The sequence below is a fragment of the Musca vetustissima genome, unplaced genomic scaffold (assembly GCF_032173495.1).
Source record: "Musca vetustissima isolate MV318-11 ecotype Yass unplaced genomic scaffold, APGP_CSIRO_Mvet_v1 utg187239, whole genome shotgun sequence".
Lineage (NCBI taxonomy): Eukaryota > Metazoa > Arthropoda > Insecta > Diptera > Muscidae > Musca > Musca vetustissima.
This window is the reverse complement of record NW_026878886.1, coordinates 1-20,793: the sequence shown is the minus strand read 5'-3', so window position 1 is coordinate 20,793 and position 20,793 is coordinate 1. Positions and strand designations below refer to the sequence as shown.

General features: G+C 35.4%; 1 protein-coding gene across 1 annotated transcript; it reads left to right on the top strand.

Annotated features, from left to right (window-relative positions):
• The first annotated feature begins 465 nt into the window (after window positions 1-465).
• On the top strand, window positions 466-20,408 carry LOC133323666 (uncharacterized). The gene is given in 10 exon segments (XM_061532585.1): window positions 466-590; window positions 8,166-8,356; window positions 14,426-14,637; window positions 14,851-15,005; window positions 15,063-15,597; window positions 18,153-18,536; window positions 18,610-19,010; window positions 19,013-19,726; window positions 19,890-20,052; window positions 20,108-20,408. Coding segments are annotated over 10 exon segments (3,168 nt in total). The 5' UTR covers window positions 466-478.
• Window positions 20,409-20,793: the final 385 nt, after the last annotated feature.

Genomic DNA, 20,793 nt, shown 5'->3' with positions numbered 1-20,793 from the left:
AAAATCCTAACAGCAACAACAAAAAAATGTCACATTCATAAAGAAAGTGTCCTGTTGTGGTTCGCAAAATTTCGCAATTTTTTCGCGAACTTTTTGAATATTTCAACAATTATGAAGTTATGCAAAACTTTATCCTCTACGACTGATACAAAGGCTCACAGTCACTTCATTCAGTCTAAAGTGGAAATGCCATTGACGAGGCAGCAGGAATTACAACAAAACTATAAACCGCCAATTGAAATAGTAGTTTGTGTTCTTGACGTCACAAGTGATTATTAAAATTGAAAAAAGAAAAACCCAACAACAACAATAAAGTGAAGAAGTGAAGTGACAAACAGACCCACGGATATACAATAGAATTTCTACATATTTGTGGTAAATATCACCACCACCAACAACAACAACACACATTGTAAGGTGTTTCTAGGCATTTGTTTTCCACCAAATAATAACAAAAACAAAACACGACAACAACAACATGACTTCCGAAAGATTTATAAAAGTTTTAATCGTTCTCATCATCGGATTCGCATTGAAATTGCCCAATTGTTATGGTGACGTCGGTCTGCCGTTAATACAAATAAGTCATGGTACGTTGCACCTACGCTTAATGTTTATAATATATACATACATATGTATAGAAAAAAGAACTGTGTTATATACATATTTACATACGTAGAATAAATTTGAATGACTGAATGTGTGTGCTGATTTTCTGATTCGGAACTACAGTTTCAGGAAATTATTGTAAACGGTAGTGTTTTGAATAAAAAAGCACATATTCTGCGAAATAGATAAGGTGTATGGAACAAACAAGAATTTAAACAAAAAAGGTAGCAACAATTGAAGCTGGAAATTTCGGCCAGATCATACCTTTAAACCCTACATCATGAGGTTGACACTACATCGGGATGGGTAAATTGCTGTCAGGATAATAATATTTAGCAAACTTCAGACTCCCAGGTAGGAAAATCGGCATAGGACCTTGAACAAACTGAAAATGTCGCAATGTATAAGCATGGACTTATATTGAGAATGTTATAGGAAGGGGCTGAACTTCTGTGTGCTGAACTTCTGTATGCTGTGTAGAAGAAGTTGCCCTAAAGATCCCATATTCTAATGTCATGGAAAAATATTACTATGTGCAATGAATGCACTATGGGTCAGGAATCCAATTTGTTGGCAAAAAGTCAATTTCAGCCAGTAAAATTGTATAACATTGTGGGTCTCTGTTTACAAATGACATGAGCCCAAAGTAAAAATTTCACATTTTTTAATACATTTTATATATAACCAGTAGGGAATGATACCGTCATTTTGGGTACATACAAGAAATGTTCATATATACAATATCTTTTAAATAGAATAGATATAGCATGGTTGGAGGAAAATTGAAATTGAATCGGACGAAATTTACTGCGTGAAGTAAAACTACGCAATATTTCATGTAAAGTCAACATAGGCTCCTCCATTTGCATAAAATCGGAAAAAATATATGAGGGATCTATATCTACAAATATCTACAAATAAGTGACATGCGCAAAATTTCCTCCAAATAGGATTATAAATGTGACATGTACTTTGTTTATAAAAATACATGGACGAACGGACAGACGGACATGCATAAATCGCCTCAGGAAATTATTCTATGCATATTCTCAAAAGGAACCATGGGTCTATCTCGATTTCTTGGTTGTAGCAACAACAATTAACCATCCCGAATTTTGCGAACGTCTGCGACCGTTCATAAATTTAAGAGTTATTGTCGATAATATTAGGTTGGGGAAAAATAAATCCATTATAATTTGTTTTTGTGTAAATGGTTTAAACATCTAATATACCGGTCAACTAACATGCCGGTCAACTTCGATCATTTCTCGGATTTTCGACGGCCGGCCTACCTGTACGAGGTGCATTTTTAACATAAAAAACTGCAAACTAATTTTTTATTGCGAAATGTTACTCATTCAACGAGCATAAATCTGAAATTGTTTGATCGATACTTTACGAGAAATCTATCAGAGCATCCATCTGCCGAAAAATAATGGATTTTTCCCCATCCAAATATAACACCAGTGAGCGGAGCAGTATAGTTGGACGGGACCGACCATACGATACCCTACATAACTACCACAGAACTCTATCTTCCTCTCTACCTCTTGCCCGATTAGATGTCAACATCACCTCTTCCTTACACTGACATATTTTCCGAATATTACCAATATCCAGTACAACCCTTCTAATTACTTGACCACATTCTCTTCACCGTGGGTTGTGTTGTGATGTTCGGCTTTCAATTATGGCAAAAATTAGGTTTTTTCGGTCCATTTCATCCCAATATTATTATCTGACCATCACCGAAAATTATAGGCGTTGTCCGTGACCATACCTGGATCCCCCAAATTCAAAGCGATCAGCGCTATATTTCCGCCCTCTAGTGTGGTAATGGGTTATTAAATAATATATGAATACGTAAGCACCTGTAAATATTTTTTTGGTCCATTTAATCCCCTAAATATTAACCAATCTTTACTAAAAACAATAGGTGTCTTCATTGGCCAGAACCCGTCCTACATGCAAAATTACGTGAAGATTGGTCCATAACTGTGGCCTGTATCGTGTTTACGAATTATAATGGACAGACGGACACACATGTCTAGATCGACTCAGCTAGTCGAAATATGACGATCGGTATACTTAAAAGTGGGTCTAGGACCAATATTTCGCGGCGTTATAAACTCTTGGGGCTGCACAATGCTATAGTCGTTGAATATTGCCTGGAAAATTTAATAAAAAAGGTGTGATTTATTTGTACGAAAAACTATCAATATTGACTTAAGTTTCGGGGTAGTGACCATTAATTGGTAGTTTCGGGATTTTGAGCTCGTTTAATTCAATTTTAATTAGGAAATGCTGTAGTTTTAAGACCATGATACATAAAAACTATTTCATGCTATTCTGATGTTAAACACTGGCAAGAAATGAAATATTTATTTTTATACCCTACACAACTATGTTGTCAGGGTATTATAGCTTTGTGCAGCCCCAAATGTTTGTAACGCCGCGAAATATTGGTCCTAGACCCACCTTTAAGTATACCGATCGTCATATCTCGACTAGCTTAGTCGATCTAGACATGTGTGTCCGTCCGTCTGTCCATTATAATTTGTAAACACGATACAGGCCACAGTTATGGACCAATCTTCACGAAATTTTGCATGTAGGATGGGTTCTGGCCAATGAAGACCCCTATTGTTTTTGGAAAAGATCGGTTAATATTTAGGGGATGAAATGGACCAAATACTAAATTTTTGTCGGTTTTTCTGGTCGCTCCAGAGGCCGCAATTATGGCCCAAACACCGCGAATTTTTGCATGGAGAAGGGGATCGGGTCAGAGAATAAGCGTGCATGTTTTGATAAAGATCGGTCAATATTTAGCGGGTCAAATGGACCCTGACTTTTGTGTGAAAAATGACAAAATTTGTATTCTATGGCATATATATTTACTCCTGGAGGATGTAGACCCTAGGAGTTGATAACATATCCAAGAGGAGTGGTTGACCTTTAAATTGATACCAAATATAGTGATGTATCTACTCAGATGTGGGAGTTACAGTCAAATATTTACATGTGCTTACGTATTCAGATATTATTTAGTAATCCATTACCACATTAAAGGGAGAAATATCGCGCTGATGGCTTTGAAATTTTTCATGAAGTTCCAGTTATGGTCAAGAACAACGCCTCTAAATTTCGGTGATGATCAGATTAAAATTTTGGGATGAAATGGACCGAAAACATAATTTTTTGTGTGTTTTCGAGTAGAGTATAATCCGAAAATCACAACACACCCACCGTGAAGGTAATCTGGACAAGTAATTAGAAGGACTGTACAAGAGGGGGCAAATATCAGGAAATATTACTCAGACTCGGAATAAACATCGTCAGAAAGTTAGAGTTCGTGGTAGTTGTGTAGGGTATCGTATGGTCGGCCCCGTCCGACTATACTGCTCCGCTCACTGGTTGTTTTTATGTTTGATCCGACATTTTGGATTATTTTTTTGATTTTCAAAAACTGATTTCACATTTGTAATTAGTGACCATAGTTCTACAAAACGTATTCAAAAATAATTTGATAATTCAACTTTTAAAAAATATGACCGTCAACCTATCAATAGAATAGTTTTTTTTTCTTGCCGAATCGTAATCAGCGTCCTCAAAACTTTTATGCGATATTTATTTCATAAACCCACTGGCATCCCATAGTGCAATGCATTAAATCGGATACTCCAATCGATCCATAAAAATTACAAGTATTTTCAAAACGAAAATATTGGATGTTTGGATGCAATTGAATATTACGATCGCTTCGTATGGGATTTACAAATTTTAAAAATGGTGACCTTTGTGATGAGGGTACTAGAGGGAGTGAGTCGATAAGACCTATCTTCAAACGTTATATAGGCTTGGTTCAAGTATTAGTTTGTGATCTTTTCGTTTTTCTTCAACAAGATGACGATATGTGACACAATCAACTATAGCATTTGCTTTTACGAAGCTTTTTCGGGAAGAAAGAGGTGGTCACTTGGCCAAAGAGACTGTGTGATATTTAACCTTATGTTTTCCTTCTTTGAGGCCACGCGTCGATTCAAAACTTCAGAGAATTCCATGGAAACGATGCGGTTATCCAAGAACGGTCCATGTTTTGGTTTAGCTCCAAAATAACGGTATCGCCCCATTTTCTGAATTTTAATTATTTTAACCTCATATTTCTATTTTAATTTGACATTTTGAGAATCAATGCAAAAATTCTTCAGTATAGATCCATATTTTGAGGTTCATATAAGGTCTAGTCCCATTCTCGTTATTTTAAATTTGACTGTAATTAAGCATTTCATTTTTTTCGGAGGGTTATAAACATCTCTGCAGAAAATTTTGAATATTTGCCGACAGTTTGTAATAACACTTATATATAAGTTTCGCGATAACAAATTTTCCTTTATTAGTATAGACAGATAGATTCTTACAGTACGGGAACTGACTAATTAATGAAAATGTTCAAGGTATGCTACGAGATTTCCATTTGCAAGAAATTCTCACGATATTCAATTTTCCATATGACTTCAATATAATCATTTGGAATTTATTTCAAAGTTTTTATTCTCAAATAGAAAATATCTGTAAATGCTATATTTTCCGTAACATATATAATGTTCTTCTGTTTTGGTAGATAGATTAAAGCCAACATTTCTTATTATTTTGTACTTTGCTAAAATACAATTTCGGTTCTTTAATAAATAATGTATTTATTTTTGGAATTATTTACCATATACCATACACATATATATGTATATATACATATATATTCATTTCAATTATATTATAGTTTTTAAAGTTCATACAATTGACCATACGCGGGACAATAGTTGGCACAACAAATAATAACATATTTATTAACGCATTAAGAACAAATGTTGCGTTTATTTCCGTTCCCTTCATACTAAACAATACAATTTCGGAAAATAATAATTGTGTCAATTTTTGCGTGAGGGGAAAAACCACATTTCAATTAGTTTTTCTTCTAAGTTCGAATGGGTCAAATAGTTTATTTTTTAAGAAGGTTTGTTGGATTATAAAATCATAAAATGCATCAAATTGAACAAAAATTTATATAGGAGATATTTCTTAATCTGAGCCGATTTCAAAAGTATGTACTCAACACCTATTATGATCCGTTAAGGTCTTCGGAATTAGTTATTCGAAAATGAGGAGGGATCAACAGTTACATTGAATGATACAATCCATATCGATAGAAGATTGATGATTCGATGTAGTCGGAGTTGCATAGAATTTAATCTGGAAACGAAACCAGTGTAAAAAAATGTTTGTCGGTATAAAAATCTCAAATTTTGTATTTAAAATCATATAAAGGCACAAAGTTTAGAAAAAGTAGCAATGTTCATTTTAAACCTCGGCCAGGTTCGTCTGTCTTCCAGCAAAAACAAAAACGTCAATAGTAACGGTACGTAGGATAACCGAAAAATCGCAAAGAAAGAAGGTACTTTTAAATGTCGAATATATTCGAAAAAACACTGAAAAGGTTAAGCAAAATTTCATTATAAGGTCCATACCTACCAAAAATGTTCAATATTGGCCTCCAAAATGCCATTGTTCATACCCTTCACCAAACTGTTGTACAGGGTATTATTTCTTTGTGCATATGTTTGTAACAGGCAAATGGAAACGAGATATGCATAGAATCACTTTTTGAGTCGGTTTATGTCGTAAATTTAGTCGATTTAAATTGTAAACAAAGTACAGGTCGCATCTCTGATCAGAATTGGATGAAGTTTGGCACAGTTCATTTATTTTGCCCAAGGACGAACCTTATTCAAATTGGGAAAAATCGGTTAAGATTTAGATATAGCTCCCATATATTTTTTCGTCCGATTTTATTAAAATGGGGCACCAATGACCCAAAGTTAAGCCGATCGCCAAACAATTTTGCACAGCGTACTGGATTAGGTCCAGATTGATGAATGCGAGGTTTTGTTGAAATCGGATCAGATTTAGATATAGCTCTTATATATATTTTTGTCCCATTTTAAGTAAATGTTGTGTTCAAAAGAAGAAAAGTTATGCCGATTGGCACAACATTTTGCACAGCGTACTGAATTAGATCTAGATTAATGTATGCGAATTTTTTTTTGAAATCGGATCAAATTTATATATAGCTATATATGGGAGTTCCGATTTTAAATAAGTGGTACATCAAAGGTCCAAAGTTAGGTCGATTGTCGCAACATTTTGCACAATGTACTGATGTTATTTAAACTTACGTGTGTACATTTTCTTTGAAATCGGTTCAGATTTTGATATCTCGTCCATATATATTTTCGTCCGATTTTAAGTAAGTGGTGCACCAAAGACCCAAAGTTAGCCCGGTTGGCACAAAATTGTGCACAGCGTACTGAATTAGGTCCAGATTGATGTATGCGAGGTTTTGTTGAAATATGATCAGATTTGTATATAGATTCCATATATATTTCCGTCCGATTTTTAGTAAATTGTGCACCAAAACCCAAGGTTAGCCCGATTGGCACAAAATTTTGCACAGCGTATTGAATTAGATCCAGATTGATGTATGCGAGTTTTTTATAGCTACCATATATATTTCCGTCCGATTTTCAGTAAATGGTGTACCAAATGGAAGACCGAGAGGTCTTCTATTGACTATAGTAGACCTTGAGGTCTTCTATTGACTCTTGAAGACCTAGAGGACTTCTATTGACTATAGAAGACCTTGAGGTCTTGTATTGATTATTGTATTGATATAGATTATATAGAGGTCTTCTATTAGTCTTATATTGGCTATAGAATACGTAAAAGTCTTCAATTGACTATGGTAGACCTCGTGGTTCTTTATTGACTATAGAAGACTTAGAAGTCTTCTATTGACTATAGAAGACCTAGACGTCTTCTATAGCATATAGAGGACCTAGAAGTCTTCTATAGCATATAGAGGACCTAGAAGTCTTCTATGCATTATAATCGTTTTTCTATTGACTGTAGAAGATCTAGATGACATTTATTGACTATAAAGGACTTCTATTGACATTATATGTTCTAGACTATGGAAGGCCTATAGGTCTTCTATATGTTCAATCATCATTTCCTCTTAATTTCCCTTTGAGCCTAATTTTCTGCAAAACTTCTAGCAACAAGACCTCATTACAAATAAACTAGGAGGAGGACTTTAAAATTGATCAAACAAACTTTCTTTTTCTTGTTGATACATAAATACTATCTAGCAAAACCAACATACATACAGACATACATACATATGAATGGTAGTAACATAACATTTGCAAAAGTAAACAAATACGGTGTGATAACGTTAGCAACAGTACAACAACAATAACAATAGATACAACATTGTCAAAAAACGAAAGCCTAACAATTACAAATTCTTATTTCCTTTTTCCATACATTTACAAAACAACAACAACATTTATTTCCTTCCTTATCAACTTAATACCATAACTAAATAATTTCTATAGCAACCCCCGCCGCAAACTATACCGACACGATATTTGTCATGTCTGATTGACATTAACATAACTATTTTGTTTCGTTTTTTTTCTATCTCTTTATTTTGATTTTAGATGATGATGACTTTGGTGATGATTATCCGGAATTACGTGAGGAGGTACATTTGGAGGATTTCTTTTGGACGGGATCGGGTGATGGACCACCGGATTATTTGAAACAGGTCCACACCGGCATTAGCAAGGGGAAAGATGTTGTGGTCAAAACGGAGACCGTTGTGGCCACTGTCTATGTCGATGGTAACAATGTAAGTTTATAATTTTATTTGTTTATTTATTTTTATCTATATATATAAAAGAGTTGCGTTATAAGTGACTGACTGATCATCAACGCCCAGACGAAACGGCTAAAGCTAGAAACTTGAAATTTGGCATGTAGGTTGGGTTTGGTGGGGAGGCGTGTGATAAGGCGGGGTTTTTGGAAATTCGTACTAAAAGGTACTAAAAAAGTACTAAAAACTGCTTTAAGGCGGAACGGTTAGAATTAGAACTTTGAAATTTGGCACGTAGCTTTGTCTATGCCGAGCGAAGTGGTATTTATGAAAAAAATGGAATTTAGTACTAAGAGGTACTAAAAAGTACTAAACATTATATTTTGATGGAATTGGTAAATATACATATCTGAAACTTGGTATGTAGCTTGGGCTATTACATATAGAAATAAGTGCAAAAATATTTTTTGGAAATTAGTACTAAAAGATACTAAAAAGTACTAATACTGTATTACGCCGGAACGGTTAGATGTAGAAATCTGAAATTTGGTATGCAGCTTTGCCTACGATAAGCGAAGTGGTATGTGTGAAAAAATTTTGGAATTTAGTACTAAGAGGTACTAAAAAGTATTAAATATTATATTTAAATGGAATCGGTAGAGATACATATTGAAACTTTGTATGTAGCTTAAGCTATGAAAACAAGAACGACGTGCACAAATATTTGTAGCAAATTAGTACTAAAATGGTTCTAAAAAGTACTAAAACTGTATTTCGCCGGAACGGTTGGAAGTAGAACTTTGAAATTTGGTATACAGCTTTGTCAATAATACTCCAAAGGGCATGTGTGAAAAAGTTGGAATTTAGTACTAAGAGGTACTAAATATTATATTGGAATGGAACCAGTAGAGAATGGAACCAGTTACATATAAAATGCTGTACAAAATATCTTTTGGAAATTAGTATTGAAATGGTACTAAAAAGTACTAAAAATATATTACATCGGAACGGTTGGAAGTATAACTCTACAAATACTTCGCTGTGCATAATTTTTTGAAATTAGTACTAAAATGGTACTAAATATTAAAGGACAACTGAAACATAGTATGTTACTTAATTATTTCACATATAAGTACAAAATTCTGTACCATTGTTAGTATGCAAACTAATAAATGTTAGTATGGAAACTACTAAAAATTTTACATGGGTATTGAGCGATTAGAAGTGGTAAAATAATTAAATAAAAGTATACAAGTACTAAATATTGGGTACGGTAAAACGGATAAAGATAGAAACTCTTATTAAATACTTATCTGGAACTATAAGATTAAAATGTACTAAAAAGCCCAACATATTGTATACGGCGGTACGGGTGGATATAGAATTTGGTACAAGGATTTTTCTATGAGAAACAATGTAAACAACTAAATATTGTATACGACAGAAGCAGTAGAGGTAGAGTCCAGAAATTGTGTATGTACATTTAGCTATAACAAATTAAAAAATGGATTGTTTTTGAAAATTCGTACTAAAAATTACTAAATAGGAAAGTTTAGAGAAAGACATCTGAATTTTAGTATTTATCTTTGACTGTGGCAATTAAAATGTTTTATGGAAATATTTTTCGAAAACTTTTACTAAAAATTACTGCGAGTTACATGAAATATAGTTTCCAATTTGACATGGATCTATACTACAACGAATGATTATGTATTTTGGTTTAAACTTGTAGTGAAAAACGGACGAGACTTCATATACAAATAAGTGAAACTATGCAAACAAGCCGCTAAACACCACAAGTCCTAAATTGTTGGCACTTCTAAACAAAAATGTTTTTAAAACTTCTACTTAAAAGTACAGATATTTATTTCCAATGAGTTTTCTAACCACACTGGACTTTCGATGTTATGAATAATAGGCGGGATCTTTATGTCGAGGATATACAAAAAATATCGAAAAATTTTCCAATGGTGATTTTGTAACAAGTAACATACAAAAATTTCCCATAATATGATGCGCTTTGCAAAATATTATATTAGAAATTCGTACTATAAGGGTACACAAGTACTAAAACGTACTACAAATTTTACCATTAGCAAATTTTACCATTAATTACCGAAAGAAGCAAAAAAGTTAAAAAACGTACTATTTGCATTAGTCCATCGGGAGGATCGAGAAAATCATACACTTTCAGAAAAATAAATATAAGAATGTTGTACTCGATTTATTAGGTTAAGTAGATTTACGCATCAACGTTTCGGTTCGAACGAAAAGCTGAGTAGGATCTAATATTTTATTCGAAATATTTCAAATTTATATTTAGTCCAAAAGTAAAGCTAAATTAACGCTTATTTATTTTAACTATAAAAAATCCGCTAACGATGTAACGGGCATATGCTAGTATGGAATATATGGAAACAGATGTTAATTACAACATGAACTGATTTTGAACGACAACATTATAATATTACGAAATATTATTTGCATAATTTGTATTATATTGATGATATGAATCAATATAGAACGGCCATGGAAGAAATAATAATTTTAAACATTTGCACTTCTTTGATAATCCTTGAAAAATAATTTAAAAAATCCACGACTGTCCGTGGAAAAAATTCCCTAAAAATCTTAGCCACTTATTAGCCATGAATAAACATTTTTAACCAGTAAGGAAAGCAGTAAAGTCGAACGGGGCCGGCAGGACTATTACCATGAAATTGGATGAAATAAAATATGTGATATTTATCTAACTGTGAATCGACTTCAAACAAATATCAATAGGTCATCCTTTGGGCTATGTCTGTACTTCTAGAAAACGCAACTACGTAATTCTATGTTCAATTTTGTACGTTGTGCAAAATTTGATGTCAATCTGAAATATGGAAGTTATATCCAAATATGAACCGATTTCAACGAAACTTATCACAGGTTAGGTTATACTAATTTCAGTACGTTTTGTTCCTATCAGACATATATTGGATCCTTGGTGCGTCAATTACTTGAAATCAATCTATAATGTAAGGGAGTTATATCTAAATCTCAACCGATTTTCTCGAAACTTGGCACACATCATTCTGGACTAAATTCAGTACGCTATTCCAAATTTCGAGCAAATCGAAGGATATATAGGGACTTTGGTGCACCATTTACATGAAATCGGACGAAACTATATATGAGAGCTATATCTAAATCTGGACCGATTTTTACGAAACTTGGCAGACATCATTCTACGCTCAATTCAGTACGATACGACAAATTTCGTGCAAATCGAAAGATATATAGGGACTTTGGTGCACCATTTGTATGAAATCGGACGAAACTGTATATGGGAGTTATGTCTAAATCTGGACCGATTTTCACTAAACTTGGCAGACATCACTTTAGCCTCAATTCAGTATGTTATAGTAAATTTGGAGCAAATCGAAAGATATATAGGGACTTTGGTGCACCATTTACATGAAATCGGACGAAACTATGTATGGGAGCCATATCTAAATTCGGACCGATTTTCACGAAACTTGGTAGACCTCACTCTAGGCTCAAGTCAGTACGTTGTACCAAATTTCGTGCAAATCGACAGATATATAGAGTCTTTAGTGCATCATTTACCTTAAATCGGACGAAACTATATATGGGAGCTATATCTAAATCTGGGCCGATTTTCTCGAAACTTGGCAGACATCAATCTAGGCTCAATTCAGTACGTTGTGCCAGAGTTCGTGCAAATCGAAAGTTATTTAGGGACTTTGGTGCACCATTTACCTTAAATTGGACGAAAATATATATGGGAGCTATATCTAAATCTGAACCGATTTTTCCCAATTTCAATAGGGTTCGTCCTTGGGCCATATGAATGATCTGTGCCAAATTTCATCCAATTCGAATAATAAACGCGACCTGTACTTTGTTTACAATTTAACATGGTCAGACGAACGGACGGACAGACGGACATGCGTAAATCGACTTAGAAAGTGATTCTATGCATATTCTCAAAAGGAACCATGGCTCTATCTTGATTCCTTTTGCCTGTTACAAACATATGCACAAAGACATAATACCCTGTACCACAGTGTGGTGAAGGGTATAAAATCTACAACTTCTATTAGCAATTAAAAAATTAATTATGAAAATCCATGTCCTTCAAAAATATTAAAAACGAAATTGGGTGCGAGGGATGTACACCAGTGGAGAAGGCAGCGAAATGCTGGAACATTTTCTATGCCACTGACCAGCCATTGCAAGTCTTTGTACACAACTCTTGGGAAACTACACTAACCGCGAACTAACCGATCTAAGGGGGTGAATGGTAAAGTCTAAAGGAAATACACTCAGAACACAGAACTCCTAGAAGTGTAAGAAGTACAATCTTGTAATGCTTTGTTTCCTTTCTACCAATTACAATTGACCGCCCTACATTTTACACAAGCAAATAGAAGTGGATTGACCTGTGAATCGTCACGTGCGACGATCTTATAAACGGGATCGTATTTTTTCACGTACGACCGTGTACAGTAATGAGTACGTTTATGTTAAACTAGTAAGGAAAGTTTAAAAGTCGGTCGGGGCCGGGCTCATATGTACAATATCCTTTAGATAGAATAGACATGGCATCTTTGGAGGACCATTGAAATGGAATCGGACGATATTAAATACGTGAAGATATTTGATAGATATTTGAACTACATTAAAACAACCTATACGTATACTAACCTGTAGTAACTTCAATACGGTATGCAAAATTTTGGTGCATCATTTACAAAAAAATCGGACAAAACTATATATGGGATACATCAATCTGGACCTAAGTACTCTGTGCAAAATTTTGCCTCAATAGGACCAATATTGGTCAATCGTGTAAAATTTTGTCTTAATCGGACCAATGTCGGCAGTATGGTGCTCCAATATAATGAAAATATATATGGGAGCTATATCTAAATCTGAACCGATTTTCTCCAATTTCAGCAGAGTTCGTCCTTGGGCCAAATAAGTGAACTGTACCAAATTTGATCTAAATCGGATCATAAATGCGACCTGTACTTTGTTCACAAAAATAAATGGACGGACGGACATGCGTAAATCGACTCAGAAAGTGATTCTATGCATATTCTCAAAAGGAACCATGTGTCTATCTCGTTTCCTTTTGCCTGTTACAAACATATGCACAAAGACATACCACAGTGTGGTGAAGGGTATAAAAATGTACGCTTTACAGTAGGCATTAGAAAAATTAGTTTAAAAAATCTACGCCTTCTAAGAGCTTTTGAAAAATCAGTTAAGAAGATCTACGCTCTACAATATTCCTTGAAAAATAAATGTAAAACAATACCCCTTCTAATAGCCCTTGAAAAATGTGTTTAAAAAACCTACGCTATCTGATAGACATTGACAAATTAATTTCTACGCCTTGAATAGCCCTAGTCGCTTATGGTTCTGAAAGTCCTTCAAAAATATTCTTCAACAAATCCTTCGAAAAATATTCTTTGAAATTCTATTTCAATGTTTGCTGCATACTTTTAGGCATAAATTAAATATATTAACGTAGTCAGCTGATTTAGTCTGAAAATCAGCTTTCATGTCACAAATAAAACGTCCTCAATTTCGGAATGGCCGAACTTTTTACACATTGCCATGATGAGAATACTTAAAATCGGTCGGGTCTTTTAGATGAGGGACATGTCGTGGTTAATGACAGCCAGGAGAAAACGAAATACCAAAACTACAGAAGATCTGGGTAGAAAATTAGATGAGAGGTTCTCACCCAATTTTTTCGTGAAATCTTTCAAAAACGATTTAAATTTTAAATATTGAAATATTTTGCTACAATTTGCAAACTACAGAACCACAAACCTTAGCTATGAAGGAATTTATCTCTTTTGCCGAAAATAGCCAATATAGATTTTCAAGTTATCTCCTTACCGAAAATAGTCAATTTAGATAGACGTTTTGGTATAGCCTAGGGCCGATTTTGGATATATTGCAGTTTTGAATAATTTATTTATGAGGGTCGAATACCTTTTGTTCTTACGTATGTTAAGACAGATTTAATTTTTAAATCGTAAACTCAATAATTATCTAAATTCCATTTTTTTTATTAATTTCCAGGAAGTTGATATACCAATCTGTTTAGATTGCTATGGTGAGGGAACTGTGGGCATTGACGGCGTATGGAATGGTGCTGGAACACCACCCTTAAATTACTCCGCTACAGATCGTCGATATTGGCTGCTTACGGTTATGTCGGGATTTTATACACAAAAAGATAATCCGATGTTGGAGGAGAAATTAGCCCGGCTATATCGACTGGCATTCACGAGGTAATAAAAAATGTGTCTGCGACCTTAATTTTTTTATTTATTATTAATTTTTTTTCAATTAAAACATTGCACTGGTCAGGATTGCAATATTAAGCACATTTTCAGTCATTTTCCAAAATTGTTTCTTGGGTCACCTTCAAAGATGCAAGTCGGGCCTCTAGTGTATTATTCAAATTATGAAAATGTTGTTTAAATAATATTTATTGTTAATAGGCAGCAAACCAAACACTTGGGTATAAATGGAGCTCAACAAATATCGGGAATTTCCGTAACGGCTGGACGTGATCGGAGACACTTTAAACCTACTAATGAAAATGGCAATGATGGGAAAATTGACGAAAACGAAGAGGGTGCCAGCACCACTCAAGGTATAATAAAACATATTCGTTATCAAATAATTTATTTTATAATACGATTGACCATAGATCCCCCCGATTATGATGCTGAGCTATTGGATATGACAACAAATAATACTTCCACAATACGCCTACGTTCCCCTCCCTCCCCTCCATCACCAGCATATCCAATTAACAAAAAATCTGAAATGATTTCATCATCTGAAGAGAATATCAACAATACAGAATCGGTAACATTTGGTTATTCTTACTCGGAATCTGATATGCAAGTTGAAAGTTCCAATATTGCCACGGCCCAAGTGACCCCAGTACCATGGGAATTAATACAAAATAATGCTTCCAAATTGGAGAAACAAATTTTAGCACCCCTGGTACAACCGCCAACACGATTTTTACAACCACAACCTAGGCCAGCAGCACCACCACCTGCATCACCCTTACTGCCACCATTGAATATTCGTGATAATCAAGTGCGTGTTGTCATTCACAATATCACCCAACTCACTGCCGATGATGTGGAACGTAACAACGCGGAGGATGGTGATAGTGCAACGTCCTATGGTATGTCGTCTGGCATTTACGATGGTGATATTAATGATAAAACGTAAGTGGACTATGAGTATCTATTGTTTATGAAATATGTTTGTATGTAACCATATCATGTAATATAAAATAGTACATTGACCCATTTGTTAGGTAAGAATCATGTGGACTAAAGTTTTATTAGTGGAAATCAGGAAACAAAATCTAAAATGTGCAACGTTTGTGGTTGTTAGAAGTCATTTCGGGTGAAAAACAAAATGTTCACTATTGGCTCATGTTTTGGCATAGCCTCTTTCAGAGGATCAAATATTACTTTGCTGATAATTATCAAAGTTTTAGGTTCTTTAAAAATCCATCCATATAAACGATGTCTTAGACAAATGTTGCATTTTGGATATATGTAATTTTAGTAGTTAGATTTCTCAGAGAATGAAAAACCTCCCGTTTGATAATTCCTTCCAAAATTAAACATTATGAATAATTATGAAGGCTCCGCCCATTTTATGTATTTTGGTGTTCATATGCGAAAACAATTTTAAATAGAGGTCCTGAGCTCATTTTTTAATTGAAGTGGCTTTTATGTGGTGTTCCGCGTTCTGAATGGATAAAACAATTTATAAAAAAGGAAGGAATGTAGAAAAGTCGGACTGGGCGGGCTATATGATACCCTAACTAACTGAAATTCAAAAAGTATATATGGAAGCTATGTATATCTAAATTTGAACCGATTTCAAGGAAACTTTCCAGAGATTAATTTATATTAACTTCAGTACGTTGTGTCAATCGGTCTAGCTTTAGGTCTTTAGTGAACCATTTACTTCAAATCGGACGAAAATATATATAGGAGCTATATGTAAATCTGAGCCGATTTCAAGAAAGATTAATACACGGACGAAAATATATAATAAAATATCTAAATCTGAACTGTTTTTCACGAAATTTAGCACACATCATTCTGCACTTAATTCAGTACGCCGGCACATCGAATGATATATAAGGACTTTGGCGCACTATTTTCAATAAATCGGGACGAAAATATATATGGGAGCTATATCTAAATCCCAACCGATTTTCACGAAACTTAACACACATCATTTTAGGCTCAATTCAGTACTCTATTCAAAATTTCGTGCAAATCTTCGGACTTGATGTAGGATTAGTGATATTAAAAAAATGTTTTTTAGCTCAATTTTGGCCATTTTGTGGGGGAGGTACCAGAAGAAGATGTTTACCCGCTTTTGAGATACCCATAATTGGGGAAATCGTGAACTAAACCAGAAAAGACCGTGTCATAGAACAGTGTTGGTAGCGTTTGACCTATCAATAGCCTTTCATACTGTTTGAGAACGTCGAAAATGCCAGTCTTTTGTGATGTTCCGGAATAAAAATCCCAAACCCCGTTCAGTGAAGCTGAGAGTTACGCAAAGTGGTGTAATCTCTCCGTAGCTGTTTAACAACTACCTTTCCGGTTACGTATGCAGATGAATGTACGATCATGTCTTTGGGTCCTATCGTTGGGAACATATGTGTAATGTGGAATATCAGGGAGGCATACAATTTCGACCACTAACTTCCCCAATTTTTTTCGGTCAAAAGTCAGTAGATTATTTAAATCGTTCACGCAAACAAATGTGGACCTGTCAAAATGCCGACCTGAGAACTGCAAGAGGTTACTTCTTCATAAGACATGTGGACCATCGACACGAGGAGACGAAGATTCTTCCATACCGTCACCCCCATATAAATATATGCAGAGCAACCTTTATATGGTGGTGACAACCCCAACAGTTTGCAGGAAAGATCTTCATGATCTAGAGAGAAAGATCAAAGCATACAAAAGGATGCCTCTAGAACAATATCATTAACGGTACAGACCCACACACCAAGCTGCATTTAATCAATAGGACCCATTTTGTTATTTCCAATATACAACAATTCGACATGCCGTGCCAATTTTTCGAACGAAGTGAGGAGATCCAGAGTATTTGTGCGTCAATACAAAAATTATAAATACGGGTCCAATTTTGACAATTTTTCTCCATTTTTCTCCAATTTCTCAGCCGAATGTACCATAGAGATTTCTGTTACATTCATTTCGTTTTCTCCTTCTGGCGGAAAAATTATAATGTCGTAGTCCCCTCACAAATGTCCCGACCGAATTTAGTTTCCGATCCGGCGACTTTAATGACTTATAGACCCACTAAGCAAACCTGAGCGAGCAGTCTGATAGATATTATTTACAAAAGATTGGGTGATAGGGAAGCACCCACTACTTCGCACACAATACTTTGGAAATTAAACTACCCACGAACTAACCAACCTAAGGGGATATTTATGGAAAATTCTAAAGAAGAACACAGTAAGAACACAGAATTCCTAGAAGTATCAGAAGTCCAATTTTGTGGTGCTTCTCTTTCCTTTCCACCCAAACCACTCCTTTTTTCAACCTAACCTATAGACACATTAATATGTTAATATGTTTTTAATTTTTTTTTTATCAATATTGGTCCACTTAGGTTTGGAAGGTTTTGGATATTTTAAGTACACTACATGGTGGAGTGTATAAAACGTTCGGCCCCAAACTTAACAAAATTTATACTTTTTTATTAATTTCAGAGATGAACGACCCCTCACCAACCAAACTGAATTGATCTATTCCGTTTTTGTTAATGGAAGACCCGTATTGGCGGTAACAGCTGCCAATGATATGAAATTGGTCAGTGAATCGGAAGTATCCACAGTATTGGGCAAAGAAATTATAATGAAAGCAGAACGTAAGACAAGAACAATAATTTTAGCATATCTACGAGAACCGCAGGCCACACCATTGGCACCCGCCACACATAGTAGCGGTAGCCATGGTTTCATAGATTCCATACAAAATAATCCGATATTGGTAATTGTCAGCTCGATAGCGATTTTGTTATTATTCCTGCTGCTGTTGGCTTTACTTTTGATGGGCAGATCACATGTTAGGCATAGAAATGATCAGATAAATAGGTGAGAGCTAAGAAAGAAGAGAGGGAGAGAGAGAGAGAAACTCGAGTATTGATTTTTATGTTTTCATTTCTAGGACCACGAGTCGCAATGAACTTATCTCGGAGCCCCAATCTGGTGGACGTGCCACATCCAGTGTTACCGCCCCCGATACAGGCCGTACCATAGCAACCGCCGAGTCTCGTGATACGGGCATACAAAATTTCTCCTTTGAACATGAAAATGGTCGTACGACCCGAGAACCACGCATCCACTTCCCCGGTCCACCCGCCCAAAATCAACGTAGATCTTCAATAACCTCTTCGGATAATACATCCGACTCTTCGGTGTATTGCCCCATAAATCCACCTACGGCTGATGTACAACGAATGTTAGACGATAAATCAAATGGACTGTTTGAGCGAAATCGAACACGACGTCTCAATAAATATGATCGCGCTGAAACGAATGAAGAGGCCATCTATACAACTGTCATTTCCGAAAGAAACGTGACAAGTCACGTCAACACAAACCGAAGCGGAGATATTTATCGGAAAATCGTGTTGGTTCTTTGGAAACAAGTCCCGTTCAGAGTCATCGCGATGATTCGGCTGATGAACTGGATAGGACCTATGTTAATTTTGATCCACCCAATGAGGCATTTAATCCTCACACGAATTATCATCGGAATAAGTTATTGCATCAGAAGACAATTCACACAGATCGTGGAGGGGATCCGGTGGAAGGACATCGACACCAACAACACCAACCTTCCACAGAGGCAATAAATAAAGAAATCATAAGGACCCTACAACCTGCTGAGAAATCATCGGACTCGGGAAGTATTGGGTCATTCTTATCTATGCAATCGGTAAAGGCCTTTCCAAAGACAGCATTGCCGGAACCATTAAATCGTGTTCTAGAACCGGTTTTCGTAACCTATTACGACAATGTGGAAAATGTTCCGCAATCCAGCAAATCATCGCGGAACCAGCACAATAAACGTATCTCGTCCCATGATGCATTGGATGCCACCACAATCGCCACCATTGAAGGATTTCCCACACCCAAGGCACCACAAAAAGTTCCCCGATTTGCATCACAAAGTGATAATCCCGATCCCGGTGTTGTGGGACCCATTGTTTGGGAGCGACACAAGAAGCGCCTCAGTGCCGATGATATTTTGGACAATGGTAACTACCAAAGAAGACAGCGTTACTAAGCTTCAACATTTCCTAATTTTCAACTCCCTCTCTACACTTTTTCACCTTTTATTGTGCAATCGGAAATCCCTGAACACTATGGAATCGCTATATGAAGATCATGATGATGAGGTACATCACCATCGAAATTTTGATTATTACAGTCCCTCTAGAGATCCAGCTGCAATGCGCAATCATTACGAGGGCCTACTCGAGGGAGCCATACAAATGTATTCCAGTCAAGACGATCTACCCATGCCACTGCCGAATCGTGATTTTACCAATAACCGTAAGCCCACCAAACGGGAATTACGTGGCTCATCAGCTGGGGCCTCAAAGTGAGTAACTTAAATCGATTTTGAAATTTTTATTATTTCCTTCTTCTTTTTTCAGCGTCAATCTGAAAATGCAAAATGCCAGCGATAATCGCCCCTCCACAGCTCAACCCTCAAAAACCACAAAATCCAATCATTCCACACAACCACCATCCCCAACAATGGGCGCCTGGGATGGTGGCAGCACCAATGGTTCACATTCACCCCTGGTCAGACCGATGAGTGCTGGACCCTTCCATCGGCCAGCCGAAATCCAACCGCAATTGTCGTCATCGCGTCACGTGCAAGATCTTTCTGCAGCACCGCTCATCGAGGCAATACAAAAGGAATTGAGGAAATTCCAAAAGGAAACCAATTAAATAAAGAATGCCCAAAAAAATTAATGTAGATACCAAAAAGAAAAAAAAAAAAAAACAAAACTAGCAAGTTCCATCAAGTTTATTATTTTTCACAACAACAATTTTAATTGCATTTAAATATAAATAAAACTACTTATAGTAGATATAATATTTTGGATGTCATTTGGTGGTTTAGTTGGACCATTCTTTTTTCTTGCAATTCCACAATTAAACAAAAATATTTTTTAACATTTTATTTGAAAACAAATTTGTATATATTTTTTTCAATAAACATAAAAAATGGTATTTCCGTAGACTTATCCCATTTTCGATATCGGCCTTACTTCAATAAAGTCCATATACAATTCGACAAACCCATAATTTCTCAGGGGATAATTTTCGTAGA